This window comes from Belonocnema kinseyi, chromosome 1 (genome assembly GCF_010883055.1).
Source record: "Belonocnema kinseyi isolate 2016_QV_RU_SX_M_011 chromosome 1, B_treatae_v1, whole genome shotgun sequence".
In the NCBI taxonomy this organism is placed as follows: domain Eukaryota; kingdom Metazoa; phylum Arthropoda; class Insecta; order Hymenoptera; family Cynipidae; genus Belonocnema; species Belonocnema kinseyi.
The window spans coordinates 84,204,533-84,226,746 of NC_046657.1; the positions used below are offsets into that span (position 1 = coordinate 84,204,533).

A 22,214-nucleotide genomic window follows, 5' to 3' on the forward strand; every position below is an offset into this window, starting at 1 on the left:
GAAAATATTTCAGTTTATTTTTCATCACAAAAATATAAATTTTTAACAAAAAGTAAATTTTGTACAAAATAGTTCAATTTTCAACAAAACAGTCAAATTTTTTATCCAAAAGTATGACTTTTGAACAAAATAGTTTAATTTTCAACCAAACAGTTGCATTTCATCCTAGGAAGATGAAATTTCTTTTAAAACAGAAAAATTTTTAATTTAAAAAATATATTAATTTTAATAATGTAGTGGAATTTTCATTCAAAAAGGATTTCAGTTCTGTTTTCAAGCACAAAATATTAAATTTAAACAAAAAGTAGATTTTCTACGAAATACTTCAATTTTCTAACAAAGGGTTGCATTTTTGTCCAAAACATATGGAATCTTTATACTTTCAAACCAGAAAGACGATTTTTTTCGAATACAGTTGAATTTTGAGCAAAAAACTTAATTTGCAAATCGAGAAGGATGACTTTTCTGCCGTAAGATATATATTTTCAATCCAAAAGGAAATTTTTTTAACGAAAAAATTCAATTTTTAACCAAAAAAGATGATGACTTTAAAATAGTGGAAATTTTAACCAAATAATTAACTTTCTAAGTAAATAGTTGAATTTTTAAACCGAAAAGATGAATTTTTATAAAAAAGAGTTGTATTTTCCACCCTAAAATATGAATTTTCAACCAAAAAAGTTCATTTTCAAAAAAATATTTGAATTCTGTATTAAAACAATCGAAACTTGAATGCCAGAAGATTTAAATTTTTATTGAAAAGCAGTTGTTTATTTGATCAAAAAAGGCGAGATTTCAACCAAATCGTTCAACTTTTAGCCTAAAAGATGAATTTTTATAAAAGACAGTTGAATTTTCAACAAAAAAGTTCATTTTCAACTAAATATTTAAATTCTGTATCAAAACAGTCAAATCTTTAACACAAATAGATTTTTATTTGAAATGAAAAGCAGTTTATTTTATCAAAAAAGGCGATATTTCAATAAAATCGATAAGTTTTTAGCCAAATCGTTAAATTTTTAAACCAGAAAGACGGTTTTTTCGAAAAGAGTTGAATTTTCGAGAAAAAAACTTAATTTCCGTACCAAAATTGATTACTTTTATGCCATAAAAGATATATTTTCAATCAAAAAAACAAGTTTTTTTAAGAAAACAGTTGAATTTTCAACAACAAAAATATATGACTTTAAGTAGTGGAAATCTCAACAAAATAATTTACTTTCTAAGTAAATAGTTGAACTTTTAACCAAAAAGATGAATTTTTATAAAAGATAGTTGAATTTTCCACTCGAAAATATGAATTTTCAACAAACAAGTTCATTTTCAACCAAATATTTAAATTCTGTATTAAAACCGTCGAGTCTTCAACACAGGAATATTTTTATTTTATTTGAAAAACAGTTTATTTTATAAGAAAAGAGTGTTGTGTTAGATGGGAGTTCATATGATCTCATTTTCACATTCCCGACCCACAATGGGGGAAAAAATGACATGTTGGTTCAAAATAACGTACATCCCACAAATATTGAGCGATTTGAACAAAATTTGAAAAAAAGCTGTTAAGATTTCTTAGAGAGTTGTCGAGCCTGATTGTTACATTGAGCTCCCGTGATCAAAATGGGACACGCTCGAGATGCCTTGGTTTCAATTTTTTATAAATAAACAAATAAATATGACGAAAAAATGGCCATTTTATCTATTTGACGTTCAAAGTACTTGTCATTAACAGGGAAAGTGTTGAAATCGCCTAAGTTTCATCAACTAATATTAGCTAAAGATGTTCCAATATTATATATATCATTAAACAACAACATTTTTTATAAACAAATTATTTGTTGAAATAAAGTTTTTTCTGATTTTCCAAAATCATACGTTTTTTCTAGTTATATTGCAAGAAATTTTATGAACAAATGCAGTAATCATGCATTTTTCGACCGAAAAATTCGTTTTTTTCTGTGTACATTTTTTTTCAATTCAGAACTTTTTGATAATTGCAGCAAAATTCATAATATGTTTATTAATCTTATGATCTTTTAAACAAATTTAATTAAAAAATTCATTATTCCGGCATTTGTCGGCAGAAAAATTCGGTTTTTTCAATGCCCGTCTTATCAGATGGGAACTTGAAGGGAATTTCGGCAACATTCATAATAAATTGATGGATTTTATTATTTCTTAAAACAAATTTGATGAAAACATGCATTAATCATTTTTCTAAAGAATAATTCTTTTTTTTCTATATCAACAGTTTTAATTAGGATATCGTAAAAAATCAATTTTCCATCGGCAGGTGCTCGAATAATGCATTTGTTTTTTTTTTTTAAATATAAAATTTATCAAACAACTATGAATTTCGCTGGAATCATGATGAACTTCCCAATTAAAAAGACTGAAATCGAAAAAAAAACTTATTTTTCTGTCCAAAGATGCCCGAATAATGTATTTGTTTATTAAATTTGTTTTTAAAAATCATAAAATGTGTCAACTCATCATGAATGTTTCCGAATTTATTATGAAGATCCCAATTAAAATTCTGATATTGAAACAAAAAAGAATTTTTCTGTCGACAAATGCCCCAATAATGCATTTGTTTATTAAATTTGTTTTTAAAAAATCATAACATTGATAAAAAATGATGAATTTTGCTGAAATTGTCATGAAGTTTCCAACTAAAGACAGCCAAAAAATAAATAAAATTTTTCTGTCAACAAACGCCCAAATAATGCATTTTTTATTACATTTGTTTAAAAAATCATAAGATTAATCAACAAATCATGAATTTTGCTAAAATTATCATAAATTTCCGATTTGAAAAAAATTGACATAGAAAAAAATGAATATTTCTGTCGAAAAATGCCTGATTGCTGCATTTGTACATTAAATTTGTTTATAATATAAACAATTATAATTAGAAGAGAAATTTTTTCACATAATATTGTTTCTATTCCAATTTCTTGCAACATAACTTGAAAAAACGTGTATTTATGGAAAATCGTAGGAAACCTTTTTTCTACAAATAATTTGTTGATAACAAATTTTTTTTTGTATTGTCTAATATTTCAATATTTTTAACTAATGCTATCTTATGCGACTTAACCGATTTCAACCATTGTCCTATTATTGACGAGCACCGGGAACGTCAAATAGAAAAAAGGACATTTTTTCGTCATATTATTTTATTTGTGAAAAAAATTGAAAACCTAATTCAAAAATCAGGTTGTACAACTCTCTCAGAAATCTTATTAGCTTTTTTCCCATTTTTTTGTCGGTATTTTTTCTGTCAAAAATTAAACTGCTTGGTTGCAAGTTGAACTAGAATGACAAAAAAAATTTTTACTTAATTTTTCTGAAAATTAAAGTGTTCCCTTTTTGGTTGAAAATTTATCTCGTAATTCATCTATTTGATTAATAATTGGACTATTTTGTTGAAAATTTGTTGCTTTTTTGTTTGAATTTTGTTTAACGTTTGAATATGGACACTTTTAATTAAAAATTAATTTTGTCTAACTGAAAATTCAACTATTTGGTCGAAAATTCATATATTTTGTTAAGAAATCTTCTTGGTTAAAAACTAATTCTTTTTTATTAAAAATCCAAATTCTAGATTAAAAGTTAATCAGTTTTGGTTGTGAATGCTACTATATTATTGACAAATCTTTTTTTCTGATTGAAGAATCATAAAATTCGTTTAAAATTCAGTAATTTTGTAGAAAATTGTTTTTTTTTTAATTCATCTCTCTGTTTGAGATTTGACCTATTTTGTTAACAAAAATTTGTTTTTTTAATTATTTGTCTGAAAATTAAAACGTTCTATTCTTGGTTGACAATGTATTTTTTCTAGTTAAAAATTAACCTATTTGCTTTGTGAATATTGAACTTTTTTGTTGAAAGTTGATTGGGAAATTGGACTATTTTTCTAATTGAAAATGTATCTATTTCATTTTTGTTTAATAATTCAGATTCTTAATTGAAAATTCATTTCCTCTAACTAAAAATTCTACTATTTAGTTTAAAATTCATGTGTTTTGTTGAAAAATCATCACTTGTCGATAGAAAATTAATCTTCTTGTTTGAAAACTAATTCTTTTTTATTAAAAACCCAACTGCTTTATTGAAAATTCATCTATTTTGATTAAAAATCCAAATTCTACATTAAAAGTTAATCAGTTTTGGTTGTGAATATAACTATATTATTGAAAAATCTTTTTTTCTGATTGAAGATTTATAGTATTCGTTTAAAATTTAGCAATTTGGTAGAATATTAAATTATTAGCTTGAAAATAAACTTTTTTGTTCAAAAGTTTTTTTTTTTGAAAATTGTTCCATTTTTGCTTGAAAATGTATCTGTTTTAGTTAAAAATGTATCTTTTTTAATTAAAAATTAACCTATTTACATGTAAAGGTGTGTATCTTTTTAAAAATTCGTCTTTGTTTGGTGAAAATTGATCTTTTTGGATAAAAAAATCATTTCTTTGATTGAAAATTATATTGGGTTGCATATTGAACTATCGTAGAACTTTTTTTTCTTCAGATTCATCATTTTAGTCGAAAAATTCATCTATTTTATTCCAAACTTGACTATTTTGTTGTAAATTGATTTCTTTTTTAGTGGAAAATTTATATTTTCAATTAAAAATTCATCTACTTGTTTGAAAATTCATGTTTTTTGTTGAAAAATCGTCCATTTTCGTAGGAAATTTATCTTCTTGGATGAAAATTCGACTATTTTCTTGAAAATATGTTTCATTTATGTTTGAAAGTCAATTTTTTCAACTGTAAATGTATCTATTTCATTTTCGTTTAAAAATTGTGATCCTCAGTTAAAAATTAATTTGTTCTGACTGAAAATTAAACTATTTGGTCTAGAATTAATGTATTTTGTAAAAAATCTGCTCTCTTGTTGGTAAAAAAATTCTTAGTTGTATGTCAATCAATTTTGGTTGTGATTTCAATTATTTTATTGAAAAAAACTGTTTTTTTTTCAGATAAATGATTTATAATCTTCGTATAAAATTCAACAATCGGGTAGAAAATTAAGTAATTGGATTAAAAATTAATATTTTTGGTTTAAAATCAAACTATTTTTGTAGAAAATTGAACTATGTAGTTAAAAGTTGAACTAATTAATGGAAGAAATAAGTATTTGTTTGGAAAATTAATTTTTTTTAAATAAAATCATATTTTTGGGTTCGAAGTTTAACTACTTAATAGATAAGTGTCTTATTAGAAAGTTTATCTTTTTGTTTGAAAATATAACTATTTTTTTTTCTATTATTTTTCTGAAAATTTAACTATTCCATTTTTTGTTGAAACTGATATTTTTTAGTTGAAATTTCATGTATTTTGTTGAAAAATCTTCTCTTTTGGTTGAAAATTAATATTTTTGATTGAATATTGATCTCTTTTGTTGAAATTTTTTTAAATGCTGATAATTTTAGTCTAAATCTTGGTTGAAAATTTATTTAATAATAAATTAGGTCCCCTATTTATATAAAATTGAAGTATTGAACCGCTGTGTTTTATGCGATAATTTCACTTTTTATATTATTAATTTATATATATATATTTTTTTTTTTTTAGATCGTCATCGCCACTCCTGGTCGTTTGATAGACGTTCTGGAAAATAGATACTTGGTTTTAAATCAATGTACGTACATCGTTCTTGACGAGGCCGACAGAATGATTGACATGGGTTTTGAACCGGATGTCCAAAAAATTCTGGAGTACATGCCAGTCACGAATTTGAAACCAGATAATGAAGACGCAGAAAACGAGGAGAAACTTCTGGCAAATTACAACACGAAAAAGAAGTACAGACAGGTAAGGGGACATTAGTAAATAAATAAATAAATTTACACTATTTTTTTACTGTTTATAGAAAAAAATGACACTAAAGAGACTATTTTCATATCAAAAATACGGATTATCAATCCAAAAATATGAGCTTTCAAAAAAGTAGTAAAATGTTTATCCAAATAATTTAATTTTCAACAATTTATATATCTTTTCACCAAATAGTTGAATTTTGAAACAAGTGGACTTACTTTCTAACAAAAAGATTATTTCTCAACAAAATAGATATATTTTTAACCAAATAGTTGAATTTTCCAACAATAAGATTTAGTTTTTTCCCCAAAAAGGACAAAATTTCAGGAAATTACATAATTTTTAAACCAAATAGTTAAATTTTTAAACTATTAAAGATAAATTTTAAACTAAAAGAGAGTCGTTAAATTTTCATCAGGGAGAATTCATTTTCTACCAAAAAAGGTGAAATTTAAACCAAATAGTTCAGTTTTTTTTCCAAAAAAACGAAATTTTAACAAATTTAATCAATTTTCAACTGAATAGTTTGAACAATGGATGTGATGTTAGTTCAAATTTTAATTATTTAATTTTTAGTTTATATTTTTTTGGTTTCTGATTTTTTTAGCTAAGTTGTTCCATTTTGAAACAAAAATAGTAGATCAATTCTTAACAAAAATCGAGTAGTTTATTTTTATTAGGGAAAATTAATTGTAAATTAGAAGAAAAAAATTATTTGCTCACTAAAAAAAAATTTCCTAAAAAATTTTGAAATTGTTGAATTGTTGAAAAATGGTTGAAAATGTCGAATTGAAATATGATATTTTTTTACCGGGAATTTTACAAAATTTTTAGATTAAAAATATTGTCCAACTTTGATTTCAACCGTTTTTTAAAACGATTTGTTAAATTGTAATTTCTATAAATTATTATATCATTTAGTTTAGAATTCTTAATTCGAAAATCTTTCACTTTAAAAATTTTCCATTTTAGATTTTTAAGTTTTAAGCATATTTTTCAATTTAAAGAACTTTAAAATGCAGTTTTAAAGGTTAAAAAATAGAAGTTTTTAAAATCGAAGATTTTTTAAATAAAAAACAGGGTGGCCGCCGGACCCGAAAATCGCAAATTTTAGGAATTTTCAGAAGAAAAATCTTTCAAGTTCGATTTTAACAGTTTTTTAAATAATCTTGATAAAAAACAGTTTTGTTTTATCAACTGTAAATATAAATAAATAAATTATTTTTAAAATGGATCTGTACTCTAAGTATAGAAATCTGAACTGTCGCAATCCGAAAGTCTTGATAAGAATTGAAATTAATATATTAGTTATTCCGATCATTTTATTTTTAAATAAAAATTTTCATGATTTATCGATAATATATTTTTAATTCAGAATTTATGGTCTTCCTTTATATTATTTTCTATATTAAATTTAATAAATAAATTTATTAATATATTATTTCTATTAATTTTTTTAGCCATTAAAAAATGTAAATGTGCATTTTACTATTTTCAACTTAAATATAAATCCATAATAATATAGTCATAATTAAATGTTTTTATTAAATTTAAAATATTGTCAGTCTAAATTATTAAATTTTTAATCCTTGTAATTTGAAATTTTCTAATTAAGAAAAAGAATAATTATTTAATATTTAGCAATATTTCACTGTTCATTTAAGATGAGTAAATTGAAACCAAATATTTAAAAGTAAACAATTTAAAACTGAATTGTTTTACATAGAAAGTTTTGAATATTTAGATTATCGAAGTACTTTGAAACTTTTAGCGTTACAATTTTTATTGTTTTATTTTAAAAGTATTCAATTTATAAGTGAAATTGTTACTTTTTGACGAATAAATAACAATTGAACACTTATTATTTGTATAAAAAATTTGAATAATTTTAAGATATTTAGAAGTTTTGAAAATATTCAAAATTAATTAAAAACTTGAAATTATTTCAAATACTTTAAACGAAGTGTGTTAACATTTTTTTCAAAACTTCCAAATATATTTTTAAATTAATCAAAATTTTCCTACAGTTTTTGAAAATCCTGAAAATCAAAAAAAATTCCTTAAAATCTTCCATGCTCTTCTTTGATAATTTTTTTAATCTCTTAAAATCTTCAACTTTCTGTTACAATAATTTTTGAAAGTGAAAAATCATTTTCAATTTTCCTAAAAATCTTAAGAAATTGTTTATTCTTTTGAAGTCTTTCACAATTCTTAAAAAAATTGTAAATTTTTTCTTTGAAATTTGCACAAATCTAAATTTTATTTTAAATTCAGCTTTAATCATTTGAAATTATTTCAAGTTCTAAATTTAATTAGAATCTTTTAGAAACTTCTAAATATCTCTTAAAATTACTCTAATATTTTTACAAATAATAAGTGTTCTACTGTTATTTATAAATTCAAGTATAATTGTTTTCTAATTTGCAGGATTTTCTAAAAGTTATAGAAAAATTCAATTCATTTTGAAATATATTTAAAAGTTCCGAAAAAAATACAAACATTATTTGGAATACGAAAAAATTAAAAATGACTTCTAGGTTTCTCAAGATTTTGAAATAAATTTTTAAACCTTTTAAAGGATGCCTAGACTATTTAAAATAAAAATAATTTAACTTACTGTTAAGTTAAAAAAGTTACTTTTTAATTTTTAATGTGTCTAGCTCAAAATTACTTAAAATGATATAATTTTGAACATTTTTAAAGTTCATTGCTTGATTCTTTAATTTACACTATTGAAAATGTTAACGTGGATTTATATTTTTGGAACCTAATCTGAATCTTTGAGCTCTATAATTTATAAATGTTATAAATTTTGAAGTTTATTTTCATTTCATTTAAGATTGTTTTATCGATAAGTGTTAGTGCCTTCCATTTGGTACGTGTAAATTTTTAAGCATTTGATTATATGGAAGAATGTTTAGAATATAGTTTGATTTTTTAAACTTCATTGGCCGTGAAAAATATTTTCGGACCGGGAAAAAAAAGGGAAATGACTGGGTTTTTCTTCCTTCGATTAGAACGGTCACCCTGCAGGCAATAAATTAAAATGTTATAAAAAATGTTGAATTTTCAAGCCGAAAATTATGACCTTTCAACAAAACAATTGGATAAACCAATAATAAAATCAACGAAATAGTTACATTTTTGACAAAAAAGATCGATTTTCACAGCAAAAATTTAATTTAATTTCCAAAAAGATTAATTATCAACAACATACATAAATTTCTCGCCAAATAATTGAACTTGTCTACACGGAGATTAATTTTTTACTAAAAAATACGAATTTTAAGTAAATTACATAATTTTTTAACAAAATAGTTAAATTTGAAGACAAAAAAAAAATAAACATTTTAATCAAGAATGGAGTCGTTAAATTTTCGTCAGGGAGAATTCATTTTCAATTAAAGAAAGTTGGTCTACAAAACAGTTTAATTTTTTTCACATAAGGATTAATAAACAGATTAAGTTTCGACCTTTAAAAAGATAAATTTTCATTAATACATAAATTTTTCGCCAAATAGTGGAATTTTTAACGAAAGAGATAAATTTTTCAAGAAAAAGATAAATTTTCTACCAAAAAAGACGAATTTTCAACAAATAAAATCATTTTTAAACTAAACAAATGAATTTTAAAACTAAAAAATACCATTTTCAACCAAAAACGGAGTCTTTGAATTTTCATTACGGAGAACTTATTTTTAATTTTTAAAAATTTGTTTATATTCTTCCATATACTAAAAATTTTCTACCAAATTGTTGGATTTTCAAACCAAAAAGACGAATTTTTAACCAAGAAAGATTATTCAGGCAATAAAATAAAATTTCATAAAAAATGTTGCATTTTTCAGCCGAAAATTATGAGCTTTATGCAAAACATTTAAATATTCAACCAAGTAGAATTCATTTTCAATTAAACAATTCTTTCCCTACAAAACAGTTTAATTTTGTTTCACATACAGATTAATAAAGGGATTAACTTTCAACCAAAAAAGCTGATATTTGAACTAAATAGTTACATTTTATTACAAAAAAAAAAGAATTTTGAAAATAGAGAATTAATTTCCTATTTAAACAGATGAATTCTCAACAATAGATATATTTTTAGCCAAATAGTGGAATTTTCAACAAAGAAGTTGAATAATAAAATAAAATAAAATTTCATAAAAAATTGTCTACAAAAAACATAAATTTTTCGCCAAATAGTTTAATTTTCCTACAAAGAGATTCATTTTTTACCAAAAAATACGAATTTTTTGCAAATTTCATAATTTTAAATCTACTTAGTTAAATTTTTAAAATAAGAAAATATAAGTCTAAACCAAAAAAGAAGTAGTTAAATTTTCAGAAGGGAGAATTAATTTATAATTTAAAAAAAGTTCTACAAGAGTTTAATCTTGTACTACATACTAGAAATTTCGCGGCAGATTGTTGAATTCTTCTGCCAACAATAAAACGAATTTTATACCAAATATTCTAATGTTTAACCAGAGAATATAAATATTCAACAATAAAGTGAATTTTCAGCCAATCAGTTGAGCTTTAAACATTCTAGTTAAATTTTTAGTTTTAACAATTAAATTTCAACAAAAAAATGATTTTTCAGCAAATAACATAATTTTTCAAATAAATACTTAAATTATTAAACTAAAAAAGATAATTTTTAACCAAAACCGGAGTCGCTACATTTTCATCGGGTTGAATTTATTTTCTATCGAGAAAAAAATGTTTTTCGGTAAAACAGTTTAGTTTTTTTCCACATACTAGAAATTTTTACAAAATTTTCGAATTTTTAAGCCAAAAAGGTGAATTTTGTGCAATCCAGTAGAATCTTTGAACCAAGAATGTAAATTTTCAGCAATAAAGGGAATTTTCAATCAATCAGTTGAATTTTCAACATGATAGTTAAACTTTTAATTCAAAAAATTAATTTTTAACAAAAGAAAAAAGAATTTTCAACTGAAATTTTGAATCTTTAATAAGAAATGGAACTTTTAAGTAGTTCCGTCTTTAACCAAAGAGTTGAATTTCTAATCTAAGCAGATAAATTTGCAATTAAAAATTTAATAGTGGATATTTCCACAACAACAACAAAATTTTAATTTAAAATAAAAAACATTCGAATTTAATCAACAGAAAAGAATTTTAAAGAAAATACTTGAATCCTTAACTAGAAAAGATTAATTTTCTACAAAAAAACGTGAAATTTGAACCAAATAGTTAAATTTTTATCCAAAAAGAAGAATTTTCAAAATAGAGTATCAATTTTTCTATTTAAAAATATGAATTCTCAACAGGGAAGATCAATTTTCTTCCAAAAAGACAAAAAGATTAAATTTTTACAATGAATGATTAATTTGCTACCAAAAAAGACGAGTTTTCAATAAATTACATAATTTTTAAACTAAACAGTTGAATTTTAAAACTAAAAAAGATCATTTTCAACCAAAAAGGGAGTCGTTGAATTTCCATTGCGGAGAACGAATTTTTAATTTAAAAAATTTTTTTGATACAAAAAAAGTTAAATATTTTTCCACATACTGGAATTTTTCTGCCAAGTTGTTGGATTTTCAAACCAAAAAGACGAATTTTTAGCCAATAAATTTTATTCAGTCAATAAAATAAAATTTCATGAACTATATTACATTTTCATGCCGAAATCAGGAGCTTACAACAAAACAGTTAAATATTTAGCGAAGTAGTTGAATTTTCCGCGAAAAAGATAAATTTTCAACCAAGAAGATTAATTTTCTAACAAAAAAGATGAATTATCAACAAAATACATAAATTTTTAAACAAATAGTTGAATCTTCCAAGAAGATTAATTTCTTACCAAAAAATAAGAATTTTATACAAATTACATAATTTTCCAACTCAACTGGTACATTATTCAACTAAAAAAGATCAGTTTTAAACAAAAACTGAATCGTTTAATTTTCATCAGGGTGAATTAATTTGTTAATTAAATTTTTTTTCTACAAATCTGTTTAACTTTGTTCCAAATACAGATTAATAAACAGATTAATTTTCAACCAAAAAAGGTTATGTGGGAACCAAATAGTTCAATTTTTATCTAAAAAGAAGTATTTTCAAAATTGAGGATTAATTTTTGTATTTAAAAAGATAAATTCTCAACAGTACATACATTTTTAACTGAATAGTTGAATTTCTCAACAAGAAGATTAATTTTTTATCAGAAAGGCGAATTTTCAGCAAATTACATAATTTTTCAAATAAATATTTAAAAGTTTAAACGAAACAAGAACAGTTTTAACCAAAAACGGAGTCGTTGAATTTTCATTATGGAGAATTAATTTTCAATTAAAAAAATTTTTTCATACAAAAAAGTTTTATTTTGTTCCACATACTAGACATTTTCTAAAAAAAATTTTTATTTTTAAGGCAAAAAGACGAATTTTTAACCAAGAAAAATTATTTAGTGAAAAAAACATTTCAAACCTAATATATGATCTTTCAAATAAACAGTTAAATATTCAACAAAGTAAGTAAATTTTCAATGAAAATTACCAAAATTTTAAAACAAATAGTTGAATTTTCCGAGAATATTAGTTTCTTGCCAAAAAATAAGTATTTTCTACAAATTACATAATTTTCCAAATATCAGTTGTACTTTTTAAATAAAAAAGATTAGTTTTAACCAAAAACGGAGTCGTTAAATTTTCATTAGAGGAATTAAAATTTCTTTCTTCAACAGAACAGTTTAATATAATTCCACGTTAAAATTAATAAACAGATTAATTTTCAACCAAAAAACGTGAAATTGTAACCAAATAATTCATTCTTTATCGAAAAAGAAAAGTGTTCAAAATAAAGGATTAATTTCCTATTTGAACAGATGAATTCTCAACAATGCTCGTACGCAAATGTTTAACAAAATATTTGAATTTTTCAATGAGAAGATTAATTTCTTACCAAAAAATACGAATTTTCAACAAATTACATAATTTTCTAACTAAATAGTTAAATTTTTAAACTAAAAAAGATTAGTCTTAACCAAAAATGAAGTCATTAAATTATTATTAGGGAGAATATTCACCCAAAAATGATTATTTAGTCAATAAAATAAAATAAAAATGTTGAATTGGCAAGCGGAATATTTGAGCGTTCAACAAAACAGTTAAATGTTCAATCAAATAATTAAATTTCCGAAGAAAAAGATGAATTTTCAATCAAGAAGAGTAATTTTGTAACAACAAAAAATCAATTATCAAAATGTTAAATATATTTTCAACCAAATAGTTGAATTTTTCAAGAAGATTAATAATTTCCTACCAAAAAAGACGAATTTTCAACAAATTACATAATTTTTCAACTAAACAGTTACATTTTTTAACTAAAAACGATGCGTTGTAACCAGAAACGTACAAACTAAATTTTCATCAGGGAAAATTAATTTTTAATGTTATTTTTGTTTTCTGCAAAACAATTTTATTTTTTCCACATTCAGATTAATAAACAGATGAATTTTTTACCAAGCCATAAAGACGAATTTTCAACCAATAAAGATTATTCGATTATTGAATTTTCGAGCCGAAAACGTGAGCTTTTAACAAAACACTTAAATATTCAACCAAGCGGTTAAATTTTCAACGAAATAGATTAATTTTTCAACAAGAAGATTAATTTTCTACCAAAAAAGACAAATTTTTAACAAATGACATCATTTTTAAACTAAACAGTTGAATTTAAAAACTAAAAAATATCATTTTCAAGCAAAAAAGGAGCCGTTGAACTTTCATTACGGAGAACTTATTTTTAATTAAAAAAATTTGTTTATGCAAAAATATCGATTTTGTTCTTCATTCTAAAAAATTGTCTACCAGATTCTTGGATTTCAAGCCAACAAGACGAATTTTTAACCAAGAGGATTATTCAGGCAATAAAATAAAATGTCATAAAAAATGTTGAATTTTCAAGGAAACAGTTAAATATTCAACCAAGTATTTAAATTTTAACGAAAAAGATCAATTTTTACAGCAAAAGAATAATTTTCTACTCAAAAAGATGAATTCTCAACAAAAAACATACATTTTTTGCCAAATAGTTGAATTTTCTTACAAGGAGATTAATTTTTTACGAAAAAAATACGATTTTTCAGGAATTTACATCAGTTTTAAAATAAAAAGTTATATTTTTAAACTAAAAAGATCAATTTTAACCAAAAATAGTTTCGTTAAATTCGTTAAATACAGATTAATAAACAGATAAATTTTCAACCAAAAAAGGTGAGATTTGAACCAAATAGTTACATTTTTATCCAAAAAGATAAAAAGTTGGAAAATAGCGGATTAATTTCCTGTTTAAAAAAATGAATTATCAAAAATACATACATTTTTATCCAAATAGTGGAATTTTCAACAAATGAGTTCAGTTTTTTTCTTGAAAGACGAAATTTTAAATTTCATAAATTTTCAGCTAATAAACTAATCAAAAACGTATAATAACTAATAAATTTCAACCAAGAAACATTATTCGGGCAATAAAATAATTTTTTTTTTAAATGTTGAATTCTCAAGCCGAAAATTGTGAGCTTTCAACAAAACAGTTAAATATTTAAACAAATAATTAAATTTTCCACAAAAAAGATCAATTTGCACAAGAAAAGAATCATTTTCTACCCAAAAAGATGAATTCTCAACAAAAAACATAATTTTTCGGGAAATAGTTGAATGTTCCTACAAGGAGTTCCTACAAGAAATCTGCCACGTTCTGTGGCATATTGTTGAATTTTGCTTCCAAAGAAAAATAATTTTATACAAAACATTTTAATGTTTAACTAGGGAACATAAATATTCAACGATAAAGTGAATTTTCAACCAATCAGTTGAGTTTTAAACATTATAGTTAAAGTTTTAGTTTAGAAAATTTAATTTCAACCAAAAGATGAATTTTCATTAAATAACATAATTTTTCAACTAAATATTTAAATTTTTAAACTGAAAAAGATCATTTTTAACCAAAAACGGAGTCATTACATTTTCATGGGGTTGAATTTATTTTTAATTGAGAAAAACTGTTTTTCTGTAAAACAGTTTAATTTTGTTCCACATTCAAGACATTTTTAGCTGAATTCTCAGCAAAATACATAAATCTTTAACCAAATAGTTGGATTTTCCAACAAGAAGATTACTTTTTCACCAAAAAATACGATTTTTCAATAAATTACTCTCAATTTCAATGGCCTTTTTTTGTGCACCGGGAAAACTCCGAGAAATGACCAGGAATATTTTCCTGGAATAAAACCGTCACCATGAACCAAAAAAAAAAAAAAAACAGAAAAAAGAAATTAATTTTGTACAAAGTAGTTTCAAAGAGTTCTTTGCAAATTATTTTAATTCTTAGACTGTGATGTTTACGGCGACGATGCCTGTGGCTGTGGAACGACTAGCAAGAACTTATCTTCGACGGCCGGCTGTTGTTTATATCGGCAGTGTCGGAAAACCGACAGAGAGAACGGAACAAATTGTCCATATTATGGGAGAATCCGACAAACGGAGAAAACTTATGGAAATTCTCAGCAGAGGGGTCGAGCCGCCTGTTATTATATTTGTCAACCAGAAAAAGGGAGCCGATGTTCTTGCGAGAGGACTCGAGAAACTTGGGGTGAGTTAAACTCAATTTTTAGATTAAAAATTAAAATTTTCACTTCGTTACCTTCATTTTTTTCGAATCTCTCCTCTTTTTTCAAATTAATTAGAATGTTGTGCGCGATACGCACGCAATAATTACCCTTTCTTCAGATAAAAACTCGGTTTTTTTTCCAACAATTCTTTTATGAAATTTACAGAATTTTTAATAAAAAAATTACTCTTTTCAGTTTGAAATGGATCTATTTGGTAGAAAATAATTGTATTTTATTAATAATTAGTATTTTTTGGTAGATTTTTTTTTTAAATGTAACTACATGGTTGAAAATTAATATGTTTTATTTGACGATTCAAATAGATTTTTTTTAACAAAATGCAGGTATTTTTAAACAAATATGTATTTTTTTAAATAGGCAAAATAAACGTTGAAACACACAGCAATAATTGAATTTTTAGTTTAAAAAATTTCGTTTTTAACCAAAAGAAATTTCAACAAATTATTTAATATTTTATGCAAAAAAATTAATTTTTCACTAAAATAATGGATCTTCAATCAAAAACATGAATTTTGAACCCAATAGATCAATTTTTTATAAACAAAAAACCGGTCCACCAAATAGTTAAATTTTCCACCAAACAAATGAATTTTTAACCAAGAAGATTAAACTTTAATCAAGAAAGATAATTTTCGAGAGATAAAAAATAGAATAGTTGAATTTCAGTTGAAAAAATTAATTTTCAAGAAAAAAAAAATAGTTTTTAATCAAAGAGATGAATTTTCAACCAAACGGATTAATTTTAATGAAATACATTACTTTTTAACGGGATAGTTTAATTTTCAATCAAAGAACTAAATTTTTTATCCAAAAATGTAAATTTGCTACTGCAGAAGATAAATGTTAAACCAAACATGTAGTAGTTAAATTTTCTGTAAAAAAGATTTCATTACAAATAATTCAAAATATTAATTCAATTGTTAAGCTAAAAAATTACTTTTCAACTACTCAGAAAAAAGCAGAAGAAAGTAGAAAAAATATTCCTCTTAGTTTAGAATTTTACTATTTTTTAGAAGATATTTGTATTTTGTCAAGAATTAGTTTTTTTTTTTGTTGAAATTGTAACTATGGTTAAAAGATAATCTGCTTTAGTTGAGAATTCAAATATATTATTTCGACAAAATACAGAAATTTTCAAACAAATGGCTCATTTTTCAACTGAAGAAGAAAAATGTTTAACTGAACAGAAATAGTTAAACTTTCAGTTTAAAAAAGTTTGTTTTCAACAAAAAGAAATTTCAAAAAATTATTTAAACTGTTAAGCAAAGAAATTAATTTTTTACTAAAATAATAAAAACTACAAAATAGATCAATTTTCCACAAACTAGTTCAAGTTTCTACAAAACAGATAAATTTTCAACCAAGAAAATTAAATTTCTATCAAAAAAGATCAATTTGCGACAGAAAAAGTAATATTTAAATTTCAGTTTAAATAATTATTTTTCAAGACAAAAAAAACTAGTTTTTGTTCAAGACGATTAATTTTCAACCAAAAGGATTTTCTAAAAAAGAGCATTCATTTGAATAAAATACATTAATTTTCAACCAAAGAAATAAATTTTCATCCAAAAAGTTAAATTTCAGTTGAAAAGATATTATAGACAAAATCAACATATTGGTTAAAATTTTAAACAAAAAATTAATTTTTAACACAATAGTTGGATTGTTTACAAAAAAAAAGATAAATATAAAACCAAAAAGATTAAATGTCTATAAAAAAGACAAATTTTCGATAAAAAAGGGAAAAATTCAATTTTTAGTTAAAAATAGTTGATTTTTTTACAAAAGAAAGCGAAATAAAAAAAAAAGATAAATTTTCAACCAAGAAGATTACATTTCATTCAAAAATATCAATTTGCGACATGAAAGGAATAGTTAAATTTCAGTTTAAAAAATTAATTTTCAAGAAAAAAAAAACTAGTTTTTAATCAGAGATGAGTTTTTCAACCAAAAAGATTAATGTTCTAAGAAAGAGGATTCATTTTAATAAAATACATTAATTTTCAACGTGAGAGTTTAATTTTCAACCAAAGAAATAAATTTTCAACTGAAGAAGATATTATAGAAAAGTCAGTATATTGGTTAAACTATAGAGCAAAAAATTTAATTTTTAATCCAATAGTTGCATTTTTTTACCAAAAAAGACAAATTTTCAACAATAGACTTAAACTTTTAACCAAACAGATTAATTTTCAACCAGAAAGATTAAATGTCTATAAAAAAGTTTGATTTTCTATGAAAAATTGGAATAATTCAATTTTTAGTTGAAAAAATTGATTTTCAAAAAAGAAACCAAATTTCAATCGAATTAATGAATTTTTAACTAAAAACATTAAAAATTAAAATTTTCACTACGGTACCTTTATTTTTTCGAATCTCTTCTCTTTTTTCAAATTAATTAGAATGTTGCGCGCGATACGCACGCAATAATTATCCTTTCTTTAGATAGAAATTCGATTTATTTCCCCAAATTTTCTTATGGATTTTAAAGAAAATCTGATAATTATATTTTTATAGCGAGAAAAATCCTTTAAATGCAATATAAACGATTTTTTTGTATTTACTTACAATTCTTAAAATTTGCAGATTTTACTATTATTTCTAAGAAAATTAAGCTAAAGACTCATACAAAGCAGTTGAATTTGCTACCAATTGTTGAATTTTGGAACCGAACATAAAATTTTTTTTACTAAACTTTTGGATTTTCACCCAAAAAATATAATAGGTGACATTTAAACTGAAAACAATTCTGTTTGAATCCTCAACTAAAGCAGATTAATTTTCAACAATACAAATTACGTTTTCTAACCGAAAATTAATTTTCTACAAAAAAAATACTAGTTGAATTTTTTACTAAGAAAAATCAATTTTTAACAAAAATTGAATAGTTAATTTTTCGGTTTAAGTTATTAATTTAGAGCAAAAAAAGGTGAATTTTCAAACTTGATTTGAATCCTCAAATTCGACAATTTATTTCTTTGATTTGTGAAAATCAAAGTTTTAGGTTGAAACTTCCTTTATAAATACAAAATTTCTTTGAAAATTCATGCGTTTTTTAAAATTTCGTCTATCTAGGGTTGAAAATTCAACTATTTTGTAAAAAGGTACAAAAAATTAGAAAATTCGACTATTTAGTTGAAGATTCATATATTTGGTTAAAAATTCGTGTTTTTTTGGTTAAAAATTTATCTTCCTGGTTGAAAGGTAAATTTTTTATATGAAAAATTTATTTTTTGTTTAAAGAATTATAATTTGATTTGGACATTCACCTTTTTTGTATAAATGTAACTATTGTTGGAATCCGTTTCTTTTTCTTTGAAAATCTTTTTTTTACTGAGTATTGAACTATTCCAGTTTAAAATCCAGCTAATTAGTTAAAAATTAAATTATCTTGTTAAAGTTCAACTATTTTGTCAAAAATTTATATTTCCTGTTCTAAAATTCCACTTTTTTCTTGAACATTCGTATTTTAGATAGAAAATTCGACCTTTAGATTTAAAATTAATTTTTTTGGTATAAATGTCGTCTGTTTTGGATAAAAATTAACTTTTTTGTTAAAAATTCCACTATCTATTAAAAAAGTCGTCTTTTTCTTTGAATTTTCAACTATTTAATTGGAAATTTATCTTGTTATGTTAAAAAATCAACTGTTTTGTAGAAAAATGTATTTATTTGTTAAAAGTTTAACTATTTTATTAAAAAGCCATACTTCTCAATCGAAAATTTTACTTTGTTCTTAAACATTCGTCTTTTTGTAAAATATTCAACAATTTTTATCTGAAAATTGAATGATTCCATTTTTTATCAAAAATTTGTCTTTTTGATAGACATTTAATCTTTTTGGTTGCAAATTCATCTGTTTGATTAAAAATTTGTCTTCTTTGTTGTTGTAAAAAATGCAACTATTGTGTTAAAAATTATTTTGCTTAACAGTTTAACTAACGTGTTGTCTGTTTGATGGAAAATTGAGCTATTTTCTGGTATATTCATTTCTTTTGTTGACAATTTGCGATTTTTTGTATAAAATTCAACTATCGGGTTAAAAATTCATGTTTTTGGTTGAAATAATAATCTTCAACTAAAATAGATTATTTTTCTACAATATATGGTTGGAAAATAAATGTCACTGAGCCTAATTACATTTTCAATAAAAAAAATTAATTTTCTACCGAAAAATTACAATTTTAAACAAAGTACAAATATTTTCTACCACGTAGTTAAATTTTTAACTAAGAGAAATAATTTTTCCACTAAAAAAAACGAATTTTCGACAAAATACATGAATTTTCAACCAGATAATTTGAATTTTCTACTAAAAAAACATAAATTTTCAAGAAAAAATGGAATAGTTAAATTTTCAGTTGAAACTATTAATTTTACAGGAAAAATAGGCGAATTTTGAACAGTTTATTTGAATCCTCAACTTCGGCAATTTATTTCTTTGGTTGTTGAAAATTAAACTATTAAGTAATTCATAATTTGATTGAAAATTCATGCATTTTGTTGAAAATTAATATTTTTTGTTGAAAATTCATTAATTGGATTGAAATTTGGTTTCTTTATTGAAAATCAATTCTTTCAACTGAAGATTGAATTATTCCATTTTTTATCGAAACTTTATCTTTTTTATAGACATTTAATCTTTCTGGGTGAAAATTAATCTGTTTGGTTAAAAGTTTAAGTCTTTTGTTGAAAATTTGTCTTTTTTTTGGAAAAAAATGCAACTATTGGATTGAAAATTAAATTTTTTGCTCTACAGTTTAACCAATATATTGACTTTTTTGTAATATATTCTTCAGTTGAAAATTTATTTCTTTGGTTGAAAATCGAACTATCACGTTGGTAATTAATATTTTTTTTTAAATTTAACTATTCCTTTTATGTCCCAAATTAATCTTTTTGATCGAAATGTAATCTTCTTGGTTGAAAATTTATCTATTTTTTTGAAAATTCGTTTTTTTTTTTAATCAACCATTTTTAGCTGAAAATTGAATTTTTCCATTTTTTGTCGAAAATTTGTCTTTTTTACAGACATTTTATCTTTTTGGTTTTAAATTTCTCTTTTTTTGAAAAAATCCAACTATTGTGTTAAAAATTAATTTTTTGCTTAAAAGTTTAACCTATATGTTGATTTTTTCTATAATATCTTTTCAACTAAAATTTAACTTTTTGGATGAAAATTTATTTCTTCGGTTAAAAATTAATGTATTTTATTCAAATGAATCCTCTTTTTTAGAAAATTAATCCCTTTGGTTGAAAATTGATCTCTTTGAACAAAAAATAGTTTTTTTTGCCTTGAAAAATAATTATTTAAACTGAAAATTAACTATTCCTTTTTCTATCGCAAATTGATCTTTTTTGATAGAAATTTAATCTTCTTGGTTGAAAATTTATCTGTTTGGTGGAAACTTGAACTATTTTGTGGAAAATTTATATCAATCTTCTACTAAGAAATATCAGTTTTCAGCAAAAAATGGAATAGTTAAATTGTCAGTTAAAACTATTAATTTTAACAGAAAACAGTTGATTTTTCTACCAAATTTGTACATTTTGAAGCCAAAACTACGATTTTTCTACTAAATAGTTGAGTTTTCAAAAAAAAGGTAATAGTTGATATTTAAACTACAAATGATTTTATTTTAAAATTAAAAACAGTTGTATACAGCCGAAAAAGGCGAATTTTTAACAATCTGTTTGAATTCTTGAATTAAACGGATTTAAGAATTTTTAACAATTTTGGATAATACCTTAATTCGCAACCAGATAGTTGAATTTTTTATTAAAAAAGAACAATTTTCTACAAAAAATGGAATAGTTAGTTTCTCAGTTTAAACTATTAATTTTAAAACAGAAAGAGACGAATTTTTAACAATTTATTTTAATCTTTTAAAAATTCCAAATTTGGTTGAGAATTAATGTGTCTTATTACAAAATAATCTTTTTGGTTGAAAATTCATTTCTTGGATTGTAATTTAGTTTATTTATTCAAAATAAATTTTTCAACTGAAAATTGAATTATTCCTTTTTTGATAAAAACATTTTTTTATAGGCATTTAATCTTTTCTTTTGTTGTTGAAAATTCATCTGTTTGGTTGAAAAATATAGGTATTTGGTTGAAAATTCATCTATTTTGTTGAAAATTCTTCTTTTTTATGAAAAAATCAACTATTGGGTTAAGAATTAATTAGTTTATTTAAAAAGTAATTTTTTAGCTTAACAGTTTAATTAATATTTTGAATTTTTATAATGAAATATTTTTTACTGAAAATTTAAATATTACATAATTAGCTTAACATTTATCTTCTTCAGTAGAAAATTCACATTTTTGGATAAAAATTTAGTTCTTTGGTTGAAAATTAAACTATCCCGTTGAAAATTAATGTATTTTATTAAAATTAATCCTTTTGGTGGAAAATTCATCTCTTTGTTAAAAAACTTTTTTTTTTCTTGAAAAATAATTTTTTAAATTGAAATTCAACTATTCTATTTTTTTCTCGAAATGTATCTTAGAAGTGTAATCTTCTTGGTTAAAAATTCATTTGTTTGGTGAATAATTGAACTATTTTGTGGAAAATTCATCTATTTTATTGAGAATTTGACCTTTTTTTTTTGGAAAAAATTCATCTATTGGGTTAAAAATTCATTTTTTTTTGTTTGAAGATTAATTATTTTAGTTAAAAATTAATTTCTTTCCTTAAAATTTTGCATAATTTGTTGAAATTTCTTT

At 22.8% G+C, this 22,214-nt stretch overlaps 1 protein-coding gene across 2 annotated transcripts in view; it reads left to right on the top strand.

Annotated features, from left to right (window-relative positions):
- Positions 1-22,214, top strand: part of LOC117180329 (probable ATP-dependent RNA helicase DDX23) — a 56,333-nt gene that overhangs the window by 28,215 nt on the left and 5,904 nt on the right. For both annotated transcript variants that reach the window (XM_033372801.1, XM_033372877.1), the window contains exons 6-7: positions 5,581-5,820; positions 15,187-15,447. In XM_033372801.1, the coding sequence (XP_033228692.1) occupies positions 5,581-5,820; positions 15,187-15,447 (501 nt within the window). The remainder of the gene's footprint in view (positions 1-5,580; positions 5,821-15,186; positions 15,448-22,214) is intronic.